A 16,519-nucleotide genomic window follows, 5' to 3' on the forward strand; every position below is an offset into this window, starting at 1 on the left:
CATGACTCTGCATTATTCACTCAATAACTCATTTTGCTCAATGACTCGACTTGTACATGTTTCGGCCCAACCAGCTGCATCATGAGTCTTATGCTCAGTAGAAGCACCAATAGGGCATTTGGCTCACTCTATGTGACAAAACATGTGAAAAGCTTATACAAAGTTCCAATGAAGAAGCTCAGAAGAATCCTCAGCGGTGGTGAGAAATTTTGTTTTTTCATCTGTGATTGACTTGTGGAGGTGATTTACCTGTTTTGTACAGATGGGCTTATGGACCATTGAGAGAGGGACCCAGGCTCTTAAGGTATTCTAACCATAACATCTATGGTGTTAAGTATAAGCCTATCAAAATCACACCATACTGCTATATAGGTACCACCCAAAGCTAGAAGGGTTATTATGATGGTAGGTTTTAGGGGAATTTTGGAGGGCTCACCATAAATTATAAAGAGTATATGGTGAGATGTAGATCTGAAACCCTTTATGTGAAGTTCACAGCAGTGCCCTCTAAGGTGCCCCACTGCTCTGTTGTCATGTCTATGTGGCTAGGCAATTAGAATGCCCCTCCCATGTCTAAATGATGTTGATGTGGATGTTTCTATGGCTGAAAATGGCAAATAAAGTTAGATGTCCTGGTGGTCTGGATGTTTTGCGGCTAGCAGATGACTTTTTAAAAAAATTACTTTTTGGCATCTAGCGGTTCAGCTTTCAAAAATGGCTGTTTTTGTGTTTCTGATTTTGGGCATTTAGTGGGAACCATCCAAATCGGACCTAGATGGGGTTATTTTTTCAAAAATGGACCTTCACAATAGATAACACACATATTTAGAAAACAATGCAAAGGTACATGTCTGACATGTATATGCATTATACGCATTACTGGCCTGTAAATGTTAGCACTTTATAGAATTTCTTCTACAGTGCCCAGATGCAGATATTAGCAGGTAGACTACTTCACGAGCTTATCTTCTCACTAATTTTGTTTATAGCTTTAAACTTTTGTTTTGTAGTGCAATGAAATTGCATTATTTTTAAACTAATTTTTATTGTGCAATATTCCCTAGAATAAATTTTCTCTTACTTTGGTAATTTGGTCACAAAACGACAGAGAGTGTGAGAATACTACAAGGATGTGCTTATTCATCTCAACTTTTCTCATCGGCATTTTCTATGATAATCTTTTGGAGTAAGCACTTCCTGCTCCTCACCATTGCTGCCATGCTCATTAGTATTTTAGCTGTCTGACCATTGACAGGAAAGTTTGAGACTTAAGATATAGGCTACTTTTACACATGTTTTCCATTGATAAGTCTGAAGTCAATGGTTTATTTATATCTTTATGATTCACTTATCTCCAAAAACATACTCTGAAGCACCAAAGTAAAAACTATGGAATTGGTCATCCAACATGAAGCCAGAAAGAAAACCATAACACATAGTAATTGTAAAAGGATTATTATACGAATGTAAATATTGAAATCCAGAAATGATATTACAACCATACTCTGATTTATTATATGGTTTTGCTGTTATCCCTTTTTCAGTAGTAGCTCAAGGTTAGTTACATTCAGGTATTCTAGGGATTACCCAGACTCTGAAGGGCTCATAATCTAACCTGGTACCTGGGTCAATGGTGGGTTAAGTGACTAGGCTAAGATCACCGCAGATATCAGTTATTTTGCTCCTATTTGAAATCATTTTTGGAAACAACAATATGGTGCATTTTTTTATTTCAGCTAATTTAAATTACAGACAGTGTTGCATATTTCAACGTTACAAGCTGATTATCTGAATTAACAAGGACAGGTGCTCAGCATTAATGCCTGCATAACTGTAATATATCACTTTAACAATGTAACTTAACTGATTATTTTTATTAAACAAACAGCTAGTAACTCTAATTACTTTTCACAGTAACATATTGCTTTTATTAAACAAGTAAATGGTAAGTTTAACATATTACTTTTACAAAATAACTTGAGCAACACTATGGTCCGGATTCTGTAACTGGTGCTGATTTTATTAGGCACCCAAACTCAGTTAAAAATGCAGTTCAAAAAATGGTTTTAATTGAGTTTCAAGGCGCCTAAAAAATTAGTGCCCAAATCACGCCTACATAGGCATTTTAGGCTGCCCAACGCCACTATGGGTATGGCTAATGCTGGAAGTGGTTTTAGGCAGCCTAAAGTGCCTACATAGGCACGATTCATGGAAAAGATACGACACTGGAAATGTAGGCCCAGAAAACCCTGGCCTACATTTCCAGTGCCTTTCATGGAGATTTGATTCTCTATAGAGTGCTGTCATGTGATTGGCATGCAATCAGCATCCGCTTTTTAGGTGCCATACAGAGAATTCAGGCCTATGTGTTAATAATGTAATTTAATAATGGGAAAAAAAAGGAAGAATGGAGGGAAAAATAATAAACACAAGCACAAAATATCACTCCAATGCAAACTCACCAGAAAAGCCACAGAAACTAGATTAATACTTAAGCGAAAGGAAAGCCTCAAACTAATGGAGAGGGATACCCACACTCTTCCACCGAGACATCATAGGCAAAAAAACTTTCGCAAAAGTTAAATATTGGCAGGTGGGAGCATAAAAATAGCCAAGAATAACTCGTGGTGTGAAAAACCACTGATCACAAAAACAGGCCAGGCCGACGATCGTTTCGTGGCCAGTAACCACTGCATCAAGGACTTAACGCCAGCACTCCAGGCTATCGATTCGCGGATCCAAACTGCAACATTTGCATTGGAGTAATATTTTATGCTTGTGTTTAATGTAATTTAAAGCACTTTAAATAACACAAGCTCCATTTTTCTCAGTGAGGCCTATTTTACTAAGAATGCACGTAACTCACATCGTGCATTTACAGTTTACAAGTATGAATGCCTAAAACCAGAAGCCTTAATTTTAAGATTCCTTTTATCTGTTGCTTTATTTACAGGCAGGATGTAGAGCAGGTAAGCAGGTCGTTGCTTATGCAGGAATAAAAAAATTCAACCAATAGCTGATAAGTGAAAGCAGCCAAGTTCATGTTTTCTTCATTAGCTCTCTCCAGTGCAGAAAAAGAAAGGGGGCAATATTTAAAGTGGTTTAACCAGCCAGAAATGGCTTATAACTAGTTAGATCACTTGTGCAGGGGTTAACTGGTCATATTCAGTGGCACTTAACTGCTGAAAATGTCCAGTTAGTACCCAAAGCAAAACTGGCTATTTTGAGGGGCATTCCGGAGGCAGAGTCATCACATGGCAAGTGAAGTACCAATATTCAGCAGCTAACTGGCCACGCGAGCCCAGATATGGCCCAGCATTGAATTTCCAGAGATAATGCTGGCGGCGGTCAGCAAAATGCTAATTGCTGCCAGCTGACTCTTGGGTCCGGAAATAACTCCTATACAGATCAGCATTATCAACCGGATTCTGTATACGGCGTCACTATCAGCAACCACCGATCACATGTCAATCACACAAAGGCGCCGTATACAGAATTGTGCCTCCGGGCAAGATAGGTACTGGAAATGTAAGCCAGGGTTTTCTGGGACTCCATTTACGGCACCTATCTATGCTGTGAATCGTGCCTACATAGGTGCTTTCCGGCATTAGCCACGCCCACAGTGGCGTTAGGGGCGATTCTAGTGCTTTTTATTTGGGCATCGGTAGGTGCTTGGACATTGGGGGTTTTCATCGTTTCTAATGTCGTTTGTCAATTAACTTAGGTGCCTGTAGGGCAGCTACCAGTACCTAAGTTTTGGTGCCTGTTATAGACTTTCCTCTTTTATGTTAAAGGAAGAAGTGCTAATTTGCAGCCATTTAGTTACTATTTACCAGTCTTAGAAACTAGTTGAACTGCTTTGATCCACTCTGTCCGCTCAGCTGCTGTAGCAGCCTGAAGGTAATAGTGAATTTCACTTGCTGTAATAATTTCAAACAAGTTGCCTCCTACTTCAGATTTCCTGGCTGAAAAAACAATACAAAGAAAATGAGAACATTTAAGTTTTTGTTTGCTAGCCATCTATACTTTATTTATTTTTAATCTACAAGCTAGAAATCCAGTCTGGCAAACCCTATAAGAACTGCCATATTGGGACACGACTGAGGGTCCATCAAGTACAGCATCCTAATTCCAACAGTGGCAAACCCAGGTCCCAAGTACCTAGTTAGATCCCCCCAGCAAAAGTACCGTGTATTGTGATTTAGAATACCTGGGTTTGGCAGTACACATATGAGTTGGGGGTGTTTAAAGAATATGATATGTTCAGCACAGATAGATCAGCACTGATTATAGGTTTAGAGCAGTGGCCACTGCTGATTATCAATATACAGTAGTAGCACTATTCAGTCACTCTACAGTACATATAGCCTATGCAGTTTACATTAGGGCTCCTCTCTTTCTCTACTAGCTCCCTCAGTTTGTTTCAATCCTGCTTTTCTTTTTTTCCTCATAAATCTGATCTCTGTTCTTATCCTTTCTCCTCTCAGCTTTTGATTATCTTTTTCCCTTCCATGTTTGATCCTGGGCCATCTTTATCTCTTCTCTATCCCCACCACATCCTTCCTCTCCCCATCATGGATTCATTCTCCATCATCCCCTCCTTCCTCCCCCTAACCACACACACACCAACCAGTTAATTCAGAATTCATCCAGATGGTGGGGAAATATGATTGAAGACTGCAAAATCTCGAGTGGTATAGAATGGGTGCAATTGAACTGATGTTATACTCCATTAAAAATTATAAAGAAGTTACAGGGAAATACTTTTAAAACCAATATGAGGAAATTTTTTTTTTTTCACTCAGAGAATAGTTAAGCTCTGAAACATGTTGTCAGACGATGTGGTAACAGTGGTTAATGTAGCTGGTTTTAAAAAAGGTTTGGACAAGGTTCTGGAAGAAAAGTCCATAAGTCTGCTATTGACATAGACATAGGGGAAACCACTGCTTGCCCTGGGATTGGTAGCATGGAAATGTTGCAACTATTTGGGTTTTTGACAGATACTTGTGACCTGGATACTGGATTAGATGGACCATTGGTCTGACCCACTATGGCTATTCTTATGTTCTCTTCTCACGCCATCTCACTCCCAAGTGCTCAGGTATTCTGGCTCCGCCTAATCCCAGGTCAACTTCTTTTTACCTTATCTGCACCCTGCACACCTCTTTTAGGCTTGGCCCACCCAGCAGCAGTACATCCTTGTCAAGGCTGGTGTTGGAGGGGGTGTCAGCATTACATTACTATGTACTAGCTGTGTCCAGCATTCAAATAAAGGATTCTGGGATATTATATTAAACAAATCTGACCCTGGGAATGTCTGCAGATGCAGATAGACTGAATGGCCCCAGCCCATTCAATCTAACAAGAACCATTTACTTAGAATGACTCCTAAAAGACTAGAGCTTGAGATTAACAAGAACCTTTTACATCACAGGTGTCAAACTCAAGGCCCGCGGGGCAAATCTGGCCCGCCTGGTCATTTTATGTGGCCCGCGGTCCAATGCCTCCAGTTTAACCGTGTGGCCAGCTCCCTCCTCCTCCTCACAGCCGTAATGTGCATGGAGCCGGGTGAAGCGGCTCCTCGCGCATCATACACCTCATCCAGAAGCATTCCCTCTGACGTTGCGATGTCAGAGAGAAGTCTTCCGGTTCAGGTGCAGGACACACGAGGAGCCGCTGCATGCGGCTCCGTGCACACTACAGCTGTGAGGAGGAAGCTGGCCACAAGATGTCACCGGGGGGCATCAGACCACGGGCCGCATAAAACGGCCAGGTTGGAGCTGGCCAGAAGGTTAGACACCTGCCAGAGGGAGGCACAGCATGGAGGGAGGGAGACAACAAAGGTAGGGGGAATGGTTTTATTTTCAAGTTAGTGTTTGAACCATTTTAATCTGCTGTCTATCTTTTGCACTGCTCAGGAAAAAATACATTTGTTTCTTTTTCTCTGGGGGTTGCAGAATCTTGAATCTTAGGGTGTTTTAAAAAAATATATTAGTACTTTTAGTTTTTGGTCTCGTATTTGCATAGGGTTTATCTGTGTTATGGTAGGAATGAATATTGAGAAGCATGTAGTGTGTTTTGTGTAGTTTAATTTTGTGGTTAACCATTACCATCATGTGTTAATAAGATTGTATTGTGTGTGTGTGTATATGAAAAATGAAAGGAAAAAATCGTGTTATAATTAGTATTATTATGGGGGCAGGGTCTGGGACGTAGATGGGGTGGGGGTCTGGCCCACGACTTAGCCTGTGTTTTGGATTGCGGCCCCTTAATGTGATTGAGTTTGACATCCCTGTTTTACATAGTGTTGGGAAGTATCCTGCAAAGCCCTGGACCTTCAAAAGATGTAAGGACAGGTGTTTAAGGAATTCAGAGCCATTGCTTCAAACAGATAGCAACTTGTGACAGAGGAAGATACTGGAAGTTACTCAAACCTATATAGACAGGCTTCAAAACCATGTCTTCTCTTTTTTTCTTGCTTCTTCCTCTCTGCCTCTTCACACCTATAGATGTCTGGGGAAACCTGGACATGTTCTCGTTTTAGAGGACTGTCTGGGTGCCTGGATGGACTCCAAAATCCGGTAGTTTGGGTTTTGGAAAGCCCTGACTTCCCGGCCGCATCTGGATGGCCTCTGAGCATGTGCAGATGACATCACACGCATCTGCATATGCTCAGAGACCCTCCAGACATGGCCCAGAGGTCATAAAACAAAGCTGAGGCTTTGTGGGGGTAGGGCTAGAGGTTCAATGGAGTGTGGCTAGAAGTAGAACAGGGCGTTGCTAGGGGGTGGAACAGGGCAGGACTATGTGTCTGCGTTTCTCTGGACACAAATCTGGTAACCCTAATCCAGGTCAGCTGCCAGTAACACGTAGAAACTGCTACTGGCAGCCTGAAAAGAAACTGAAATGCTGCACAGGTTGGGGGTGAGGTTGGGAAGGGAGGGAAAGAGAGAGGCTGTGCTGCATGGGCTGGGAGGGAAGAGAGAGGCCCACCCATTGGCTATCTGGCTATGCCACTGGTATGTACTATTTCCCAGCAGTGCTCACTCTTTCTGAAAGACGGCACACTAATAATGGCATTGCGGCATAAATGAAAACATTCTTAAAAAATACTTGAACCAGCGGTGTAGCCATAGAATCCCCCCTCCCCTATCATACACTTTGGGCTCATGCCCCATTCCAAAACTGTAGCACCCTTGAATAGCTGGCAGAGATGCCCAAGCCCCACCCGCCAAAGAGACTGTTGCATGAAACCCTCCCTCCCTCTCCCAGTGGAGCCTCAGCAGTGAAGTCAGTGGTGTGCTTTCCAGTCACCAATGCTTGCACATGCCCAGTTTATGCATAAACTGAGCATGTGCAATGAGTTGGTGGCTGGAAAGATTAATATACTGCTTACTTTCTTGATGCTGAGGCAGCACTCTTTGGCTGGTGGAGCTTGGGCATCCCTGTTAGCAAAGGTAAGATTTTTAATATAGGGGAGGGGGGAATAAGAGAGGCATTCATGGCTTTCCCAGTCCACCCCTAGAAATGCAGATAGCTGGGGCAAATGTCCTATGTTCTCTGTGGATTCAGAGAACTCCTTTTTTTTTTTTGTTTGGCGCAATGTATGTCAAATGTTAACACAGCGTGACACAAACCTTTTGATATAGAAAATGCCATAATCATGTTTGCAAAGCTTTCCCTTACCATCTGGTGTATCTTCTATAGCAGTCACCACACAGCCTCGCAAGTGAATGGCACCAAGTGGATCCTCTCCCTATAGGAGGCCCAAATAAAGATAATCCTGATTGGTCCAAAAGTCCAGAACATCTAAATAACAGCATGACTGGTCTACATTTATTGACAAAGATGTTTATTTTAGAAGCTCTGTTTGTGTTTTGGATGTCTGAAAAATTAAAATTTAGACATCCATATTACATAGATATTCAAATACCAATTTTATAAAATCAGAATATGGATGTCTAAAACTGCTGTACATCCATATGGCAAGGGGGTGTGATCTGCCCTGGTTTTTGGATGAGACTAGGGAGAGGCCAAAAGATCGATAGCCAGCTCCATCTGAATGCCATCCCTCTAACCATCACTACCACCAAATGTTACAGTTTAGCTGATGTCCTCATGCACTCAAAGTTAAGACTCTCCTCCTGATATTCAGTGAGATTTAGCTGGCTGGGAATGGCTCCCGGCCAGCTAATTCCTGTATGGCTGGCTATTAACTGATATTCAGCAAGAGAAAGCTGGCTATCTCCTGCAGAATATCCAGCTCGCCAGCTAGCCCTGTGACTGGCTATGCTGCATGACATAGCTGGTCACCGCCAATTTTCATTGGTTGGCCAGCTAAGGCACATGACCACATAGATCTGGTTTTTTTTTTTTTTTTGGCGGGTCTATCTTTGGCTGTTAGCCTTAGTCGGTCAGCCAATGAAAATCAGCTTGGCCAGCTAAATCTAAGCTGCCAAACATTGACCTGAATATTCAATGCCAGTGGCCAGATACAGCTCTAGCATTGAATATCTAGGATTGCATTCAATCGCAGGAAGTAGCTGGACTGCCTCATGTGGTCTCAGTATCAAGACCACTATCACTACTGTGTATTCAAGTGTTTTTGCTGGCATCCCATTAGAGCTGTACCAAATATTCATGTATGACTTGATTCAGTCCTACATCGAGCCCTGAATACATTATTAGGCTGAATAGTGATTTAAATTCAAATAATCTGGGTCTCTACTGTGCAAAATCCTACTGAAATGAAAACTTGTCCTCTCCCCAACATTCAGCGGTACTTAGCTGGCCAGAAACAGCTCCTGCATGCCTAAGTGCCATGTAGCTGGCGATCCGCTGATATTCAACAGGAGACAGTGGGTTCTGCATCCCCAACCCTTTATGTCATGTCTGTCTACGTTAGATTGTAAGCTCTTCTGAGCAAGGACTGTCTACTCTATTTAATGCAGAATGTACAGCGCTGCATATGCCCTTCAGTGCTATAGAAGTGTCAAATAGTAGTAATAGAATAACCAGTTTGCCAGAATGGCCAGTGATCAGCTATGTTGTGCAATATACAAAGCTGATTACCACCAATATTTAGCAGCTGGCCAGCTAAGACTAGTAGCTTGTAAAAGACAGGTCTATCTTTCCCCATTTTGCCTTAGCTGGTTAGTCACTGAATATCAGCTTGGCCATCTAAGTCCGAGCCACCAAATTTTGATCCAGATATTCAATGCTAGTGGCCGGATATGGCCCTGGCACTGAATATCAGGATTCAATGCAGACCACAGGAGGTAGCCAGGCTGCCTCCCGCAGTCTCAATATTGGGTCCTTGATCTCTGATTTCATGTTAATTCTGTTATTATTTGTTGTGTTAAAACTCAATGCCCATTATTCATATTTGGTATTTCTATTCGGCCAAATAATATTTTTCATTATTCATATTTGGCCAAATTGTAAAATATGCTATTCAGTACAGCTCTATATCCCATAGCCATGTGGCAAAATCTTTTAGTGGGCAGTTCAGTAACTAGGATGAGTTGTGACAGTACCTAATGAGATCATAATGGGGGCACTTGTGTGGAAGATTTTTGTAAACATGAAGATGTGAGTTATATGAAGATTTTTCACTTTTCTCCTGATGTAGCACCATTGAAGTTGCGAAACAGGAGTACCCTCTGTTGGGAGACCTAATATGTGACTGACATGGAGAAGGATGGAAGTCCCATGCCATAAAGATAAATGCTTCTTTCACACTGTTTTGAAAAATTTGAATTGAATATTTATTCACTCAGCTGTAGTCATCTTTATTTCAAGTTTTTTGCAGTGGCATGTTAAATTTGGTCCTCCGCGGTAGCTAGTTTCTATTGTAAACCTTGTCTTACGCTTTTGTTGTTCCTGCTGTTGTCACTGTTTAATATAACAGATTTAAATATGAAAAGCACTTTATTTTGTCATAAGAACTTTACGGATGTATGAGAAACTGTAACATCTATATGTGTGGAGATTTTTACAGACCAGTGATGATACAGACTGCTTAGGGTACTGTTAGTCCCGGCGGTCTGTGTATGAGGCCTGTTCTTTTTCCACATTTTTGTGCTTATGATTTCAATATGTATATACATTTTTTGTTGAATGAGTGAGATTCCCTGCCAAACTTACCAACAGTTTGTTTTGGTTTTTCTTTTTTGATTATACCAATATATACGACTGTTTTCTACTTTAACAATTTGACAGTTTTATAAAGTCATTTTCATGTGTACATTTCGTGTGTGTGTTTTAAATGATTTGTTTCAAAATTCTGGCCATTGTAAAAATATATGCATTGCCATAATGGTGCATGCATTGCCATTAGGTCTGTACAGGGCAGAGCTTGGACGGAGTGAGTGGAATTCACAAATATAAGCATAGATTATAAAATATACTAATTTATGCAGGAATTTAATCTAGACATTGATATTTACACCTGCAAGATAGACATAACTTTTCTAAACACATACAGGCCCTTATAGGTCTTTTTAAAATAGCACCTAAGAAGGCATCTATTTGACCTCTTAAACTAAGTGCTTTATTCTTAATTTGCTCTCAATATGCTTTAATCTCACTCAGCTATTTTAGGGCTTGGAATTTTTTCCCCGAAGCTTTACACTTCCAGCTCAATTAGACCCAAGGCAGCATTCATAAGCATTTATTTAGGAGTTTTGTTTTTTTCTAACTCTATTTTATATCACCCTTTTATTACATAACTACTCTGATCATTACAGAACCAGTCCCTGACTGGGGGTTATGAATCAGGGCTCATTATGGAACCCTGTAATTATGACCCCTACATCTGGCCACTAGATGTTAGCCTAAAGAAATGACCACAGTTTCCTCCCCCTCCCTCTGTTCTCCAGGTAGAGAATGACACGGTGGCAGAATTAATCACTGTTCCCATCCCTGCGGATAACCGCAGCAAACCATCTCCATGTCTTTCTTTAAGGAGAGAAGGAAGAATCAGAGTATGAATGGGCACAACCACTGATCCTCAAGCCTTGCATTAAAAAATGCTGGTGTAGAAGGACTGAGGTTGAGACAGACACTAAAGAATAACATGGGATGGTTTCCCGCAGGGATGGGAACGGTGATGTATTCTGTCACTGTGGCCTGACTCAATGGCTGGAGGACCTTTGCAGCTGTTTTCTTGTTCTACTTTTCAGCCTTTTCCTACCTTAGAATCATGCTGCTGAGTCACATATTTGCTTACACTGGGACTCTGGGATATTATCTAATGAAAGAAATTGTTGCACTGCAAATAGCATCATATTTAGGGAGGAAAGAGCATAGGGGCTTTTTTAATGTACTAAAACAACAATGCCACCAGCATGCAAATCCCTTTGCATTTGGAAGAAGTTGAGTGTGTTGGGTTTGTTTCATTAATGTTTTCAAAATGAAAAAGTATCATGAAGTGATAAATGAAGCTGTAATTTCATATTCTCTGTGTTGAGACTATGAGGTCCTGTTTTAAGGGGATCTGCAGATACCTATGAGCTCGCCTAAGGCAAAATTAAAGTGCATCCTTTAGCTACAGTGAGAATGGGCCATTTTCAGATAGCCAATTTACCTGGGTAAAGCATATTTTGCACAGATAAATGTCTCTGAAAATTACCCTCATATTGTATCTAGCAAGAGCTTCTCTATGTTCTTCAACAGTGTGGGTAAGAGGAATAAATCCTCTTTACTGTGCTTTTGTTAATAGATTGCCCCTAGCTAATCAGTCTTAGGGCTCCTTTTACGAAGCTGCGTTAGCGGTTTAATGCGCGTAATAATGCACGCTAAACTGCCAGCCGCGCTAGCTGATACTGCCTCCTCTTGAGCAAGCGGGGGCTAGCACATGATGAAAAGTCCCATGCGGTAAAGCCGCTAAACAGTGGCATACCTAGCATATGTGACACCCGGGGCCCATCATTTTTTGGCACACACACCCCATCTGTATGAAAAACATGAGTACCTAGGAAAAGGCAGCATCTTACATATTGCAGTGAGCAGTACATCAATACACCCATTGTAAAACTAAACAAGCCAGACTAGTACAGATCAATCCTACACCATCAATCCTAACAGAAAACCATGTCTTTCGAACACACAGACACAGAAAACACCTTCACCTAGTATGGAATATGTAATCACAAACTAACCCCTCCCCCTTTTACAAAGCTGTAGTATGGATTTTAGCCACGGTGATAACAGCTCTGATGCTCATAGAATTCTGAGCATCAGAGCTGCTACCACCACGGCTGGTGCTGAAAAACGCTCCACAGTTTTGTAAAAGGGGGGATAAAATAGAAATACATAGACAAAGGTTAAATTGATCCAGCAAGAAGCTGGACTCTGCATAAAATGCAACACCACAGAAACAGTGACACATGTCTCCTAAAGCAATAAATAAATAGAAAATTTTTGTTCTACCTTTGTCTTCTCTGGTTTCTGCTTTCCTCATCTTCTTGTTACTCTCTTCCTTCTGTCCACTGTCTGCCGTCTCTCTGCCCCTCCCTGTATGGCATCTTCTCTCCTTCTATGCCCCTTCCAGAAACTGTATGTCTCCCCCTTCCATCTCTCCTTTCACCCCCATTGGTCTGGCATCTCTCTCCTCTCCTTCCCTCTCCCACACCTCTCTTCTGCAATCCATTATTTCCCTCATTTTCCTTTTCAGTTTATTTTCTGCATCCATCTAGATTACGTTCTTACTACCCTCTCATCAATTTCCTTTTTTTACTGTCTACCTACAGCTCACCACCTCTTTCCCTTACCCCCTCCAGTATTTCCCTAACTCAATCCTTTTCCCCTATCATCTGCCCTCTTCTCGCTCCCCACTTCCATCATCTGCCCCTTCTCCCTACTTCCATCCAGCCCTCTTCTCTCTCCCCTTTCTCCCCACTTCTATCATCTGCCCCCTTCTCTCAATCTCTCCATCCACCACAGGCCCATCTTTCTCCCTCCCTCACCTTTCCGATTTTGGCAACAAGATCTGAAACCCCCCCACGATTACACTTAAGATCGGCAACAGGCCTCCTTCTACCCCTGGCATCAACAGAACTTCAGATCGGCAACGTGGTGCTCAGTCAAAAGCGGAAACAGGAAGCTGAGTTAGAGGGAAGCTTTTGACGTGAGCACTAGAGAATGGAACGGGGAAAAAATCTGTCCCCGTCACTGCACCGTCCCCTTCACCGCCCAGTCACCGCCATCCCATTCACCGCCCCGTCACCGTCCCCGCAGCATCCATACAAGCCTCAGTACTGCAATATTTAGCTTATTCCTTCCTTATAAATCAAAGTTCTGGCTGCTGAACTGGAGAAAGAGATGTTCGCTGGCAGGGCTTTGTTTATAAATTTTTATCAACACAACTAATATACTACTTTATCCTGAAGCATAAAAAAAAAAAGAAAAAGAAATATAATTTTTTTTCTGCCTTTGTTGTCTGGTTTCTGCTTTCCTCATGTTCTCATTCAATTCCTTCCATCCACTGTCTCTCTTCTCTCTGCGTCTTCCATTTGCTCTGTTACTGTGCTTCTCTCTTTCTCCCCCCTTCCAAATTGGTCTGGTACCCATCTTCTTCCTTCCGCTTCCCCCATAGTCTGGCATCTCTGTCTTCTTCCCTGCCAGCGTCTTCTCCCCACTCTCTCTTCCCCATTTCCTTTCAGCGTCCTTTCCCCCCATCTTCCCCATGTCCTGTCAGCGTCCTTCTCTCCCTTCTGTCTTCCCCATGTCCTTTCAGCGTCCTTCTCTCCACTCTGTCTTCCCCATGTGCTTTCAGCATCCTTCTCCCTCCTCTGTTTTATCCATTTCCCTTAAGCATCTTTTCCTCTCCACTCCACATTTCCTCCCTTTCTACCCCCACCACCCCTGCCCGCCTGACCGACCGACAACAGGCCCGGCCCGACAAACCTCCCTGCCCTGTTGTCGCGAGTCTAAATTACCTTCTTACAGCAGCCGAGCGTTGTAGTTGCATATGGCTGCCATAAAGGTCGTCTTTGACGCAACTTCCAGTTGCGTCAGAGATGACCTTTACGGCATCCACACGCAACTTCAATACTCCAGCTGCTGTAAGAAGGTAATTTAGACTTGCGGCTACAGGGCAGGGAGGTTTGTCAGACCGGGCCTGTTGTCGGGCGGGCGGGCGGAGGGAAACACCACGAAGGTAAAGGGACCTGTCCGGCTGTGCATCCCCCCTAAGGCTGCACCCGGGGCGGATCTGCCCCCGCCCCCCCTTGGTACGCCACTGCCGCTAATGTGGCTTCGTAAAAGGAGCCTTTAGTTTTGCTTTGCAACTATTTAGATGAGCATGTATTTCTGCAGTGAATCTTACCCCAGCAGGATCATAGTAGTGCATGTATGCTGGATCATCCCGCAGAACAAACTTTCTGACTTTCCAATTTTTCCTCCGATGCCCCTGTGAAAATAAGTGAAACGATAATCAGATTTTCTTGTTTCTTGTATATATCTAAAGAAAGCCAAACAGAGCTATGAAGAGCAACAAATCATTAGGCTTCAAAATTTTCAGGTGTGTATTGACTGTGGCTATTAACTGCCATGGAATAAAAAAGGCTGACACAATGGTGTCTGAAGTCTTTAGCAAACTTTCAGCTGTGTTCCCTCCTACCCCAAGCCCACCAAGAGATGGCTCCATGCCTTCCCCCACTATGTCCAGCAGCTGTCCTTCCCTTTCATAGCTCCCTTTCCTCGATGTCATAGAAACACAGAAACATGATGGCAGAAAAAGGCCAAATGGCCCATCCAGTCTGCCCATCCGCAGTAACTATTATCTATCCTTCTCTCTAAGAGATTCCACATGCCTATCCCAGGTTTTCTTGAATTCAGACAGTCTCTGTCTCCACCACTTCCTTCTGTCGAGTCGTTGAATGTTTTATTGAAGAAATAAAGGGTATTCAAGAAACACACTGAGTTCACCAGTCTTCTTTGGACTTTTCCACTCCTTAGCGTTTGTGTTTTGTGTTTGTGGATTTGACTCTCCTGTGCTATACTACTTATGTTCTAAATACCAGTAATCACACTGACCCGTGTTGGGCTGTGTAGGACAAAGGCTGAATTGAATTGCACTCTGGAATAAACCGAACTACAAGAACACTCGCAACTAATATTAATACCAAAAGGCTTTATTCACAAGGATAAAATATAGACATGAATGTAACAGAACAAAATATATATTATAATAAAAATTCTTTAAATGCTAAAATGAACACTAGTCAGGTATCAATTGGAATAAAAACACACTTGTCCTATGGCAACTGCTCCCTGTGTCCCAACAACATTAGTGATTACAGATCTTGACTTATACAATCTAGGCAGTTTAAAACATACCTTAAAACATTTTTATTCAAAGACGCCTATCTAAATTCCAATTAAGAACCCAAAAAAAGGGAAAATAAAAACTAATAAATAGTGAAACACTTTCAACAAGCAACATTCCCCTTCCCCTCTTGTTTTATCTCTCCCCTTTCTCCTTCCTTTTATTTTTTTTTTATTTACGTAATGTAATTAAAAATCTTTCTCTCCCCCTTTTCCCTCTCGTCACCTACCCTTCTCAATTAGGTCCTTGTCTTGGCCTCAATCCCTCCATTTTTTTAAAATTTCAATTTATTATTTTCTTTAAGCAATTTTAAATATTTTCTGAACAGATACTTGTGATGGTCGGTATATCAAGCTATAAATAAACATGAAACTTGAAACTTGACCACCCCAGGTGCCATCTTCACAGGAGGGGCCAGGGCCTCTTCTCCTCTCTGCCCCATCGTATTCCTCTTCCACCTGCTGCTTGAGCCGGCCTTGGTTCCCTTCTGAAATCATTCCCTGGTTGTGGGGCCTGGACTTGATATCAGAAGAGAGCCAAGGCTGGTGCGAGTAGCAGGCGGAAGATGCTGCTTGCGCTAGGGAACTTTTCAAGAGGTATGCAGGGCTGCAGAAGGCGCTCAAGTGGCGGGAAAGAGTGGGGGGCGCAAGGCATGGGAGGGAAGCGTGGGAGAGTGCACGGTGCGGCAATGCTGGACGCCACTGCCCTGGGTGCCATCCTCCCTCTCTACACCATTGAATGTAAATCTCTTCCTTCTTTAAGACAACTGGAACAGCAGATACGGTATTTGCCTTGCCACAGGTGGTGCTCACTCTTGATCTTTAGCTGTTGCTGAAGATCTGACACTCTGAAGTATTCTGATGATGATCAGATGAGATGAAGAAGAAGTAGGCCAGGATGGTTATCTCTTGCCACAGCAATGTCTTGATATTATCATGATAGGTAATTGGCTTGGGCACTTTTATTGTGACTAAAGAAACCATCTTACAATATTACAGTACTCCCCCAAAATTCACAGGGGTTCTGTTCAAAATGTAACTTTTAGCTCCACTGTAATTGTTTTTGTAGCCCTCATTTCTAATTTATTAGTATGGTAAACTGCTTAACACTCACATACAAGCAATATATCAAATGTAATAAATCCAAACTAATTAAAAAAACTAGTTAGCTGGGTAGGCGCCTACCATT

General features: G+C 42.3%; 1 protein-coding gene across 2 annotated transcripts in view; it reads right to left on the bottom strand.

Moving 5' to 3' along the window:
• Nucleotides 1-1,713: 1,713 nt before the first annotated feature.
• The window catches only part of PLEK (pleckstrin), a 113,352-nt gene continuing 98,546 nt past the window's right edge, over nucleotides 1,714-16,519 (bottom strand). For both annotated transcript variants that reach the window (XM_033939288.1, XM_033939287.1), the window contains 3 exons: nucleotides 14,330-14,413; nucleotides 7,687-7,756; nucleotides 1,714-3,965 (listed from right to left, as the gene is read on the bottom strand). In XM_033939288.1, coding sequence (XP_033795179.1) covers nucleotides 3,826-3,965; nucleotides 7,687-7,756; nucleotides 14,330-14,413 — 294 coding nt within the window. In that variant the 3' untranslated portion in view covers nucleotides 1,714-3,825. The remainder of the gene's footprint in view (nucleotides 3,966-7,686; nucleotides 7,757-14,329; nucleotides 14,414-16,519) is intronic.

Source organism: Geotrypetes seraphini, chromosome 3, assembly GCF_902459505.1.
Source record: "Geotrypetes seraphini chromosome 3, aGeoSer1.1, whole genome shotgun sequence".
In the NCBI taxonomy this organism is placed as follows: domain Eukaryota; kingdom Metazoa; phylum Chordata; class Amphibia; order Gymnophiona; family Dermophiidae; genus Geotrypetes; species Geotrypetes seraphini.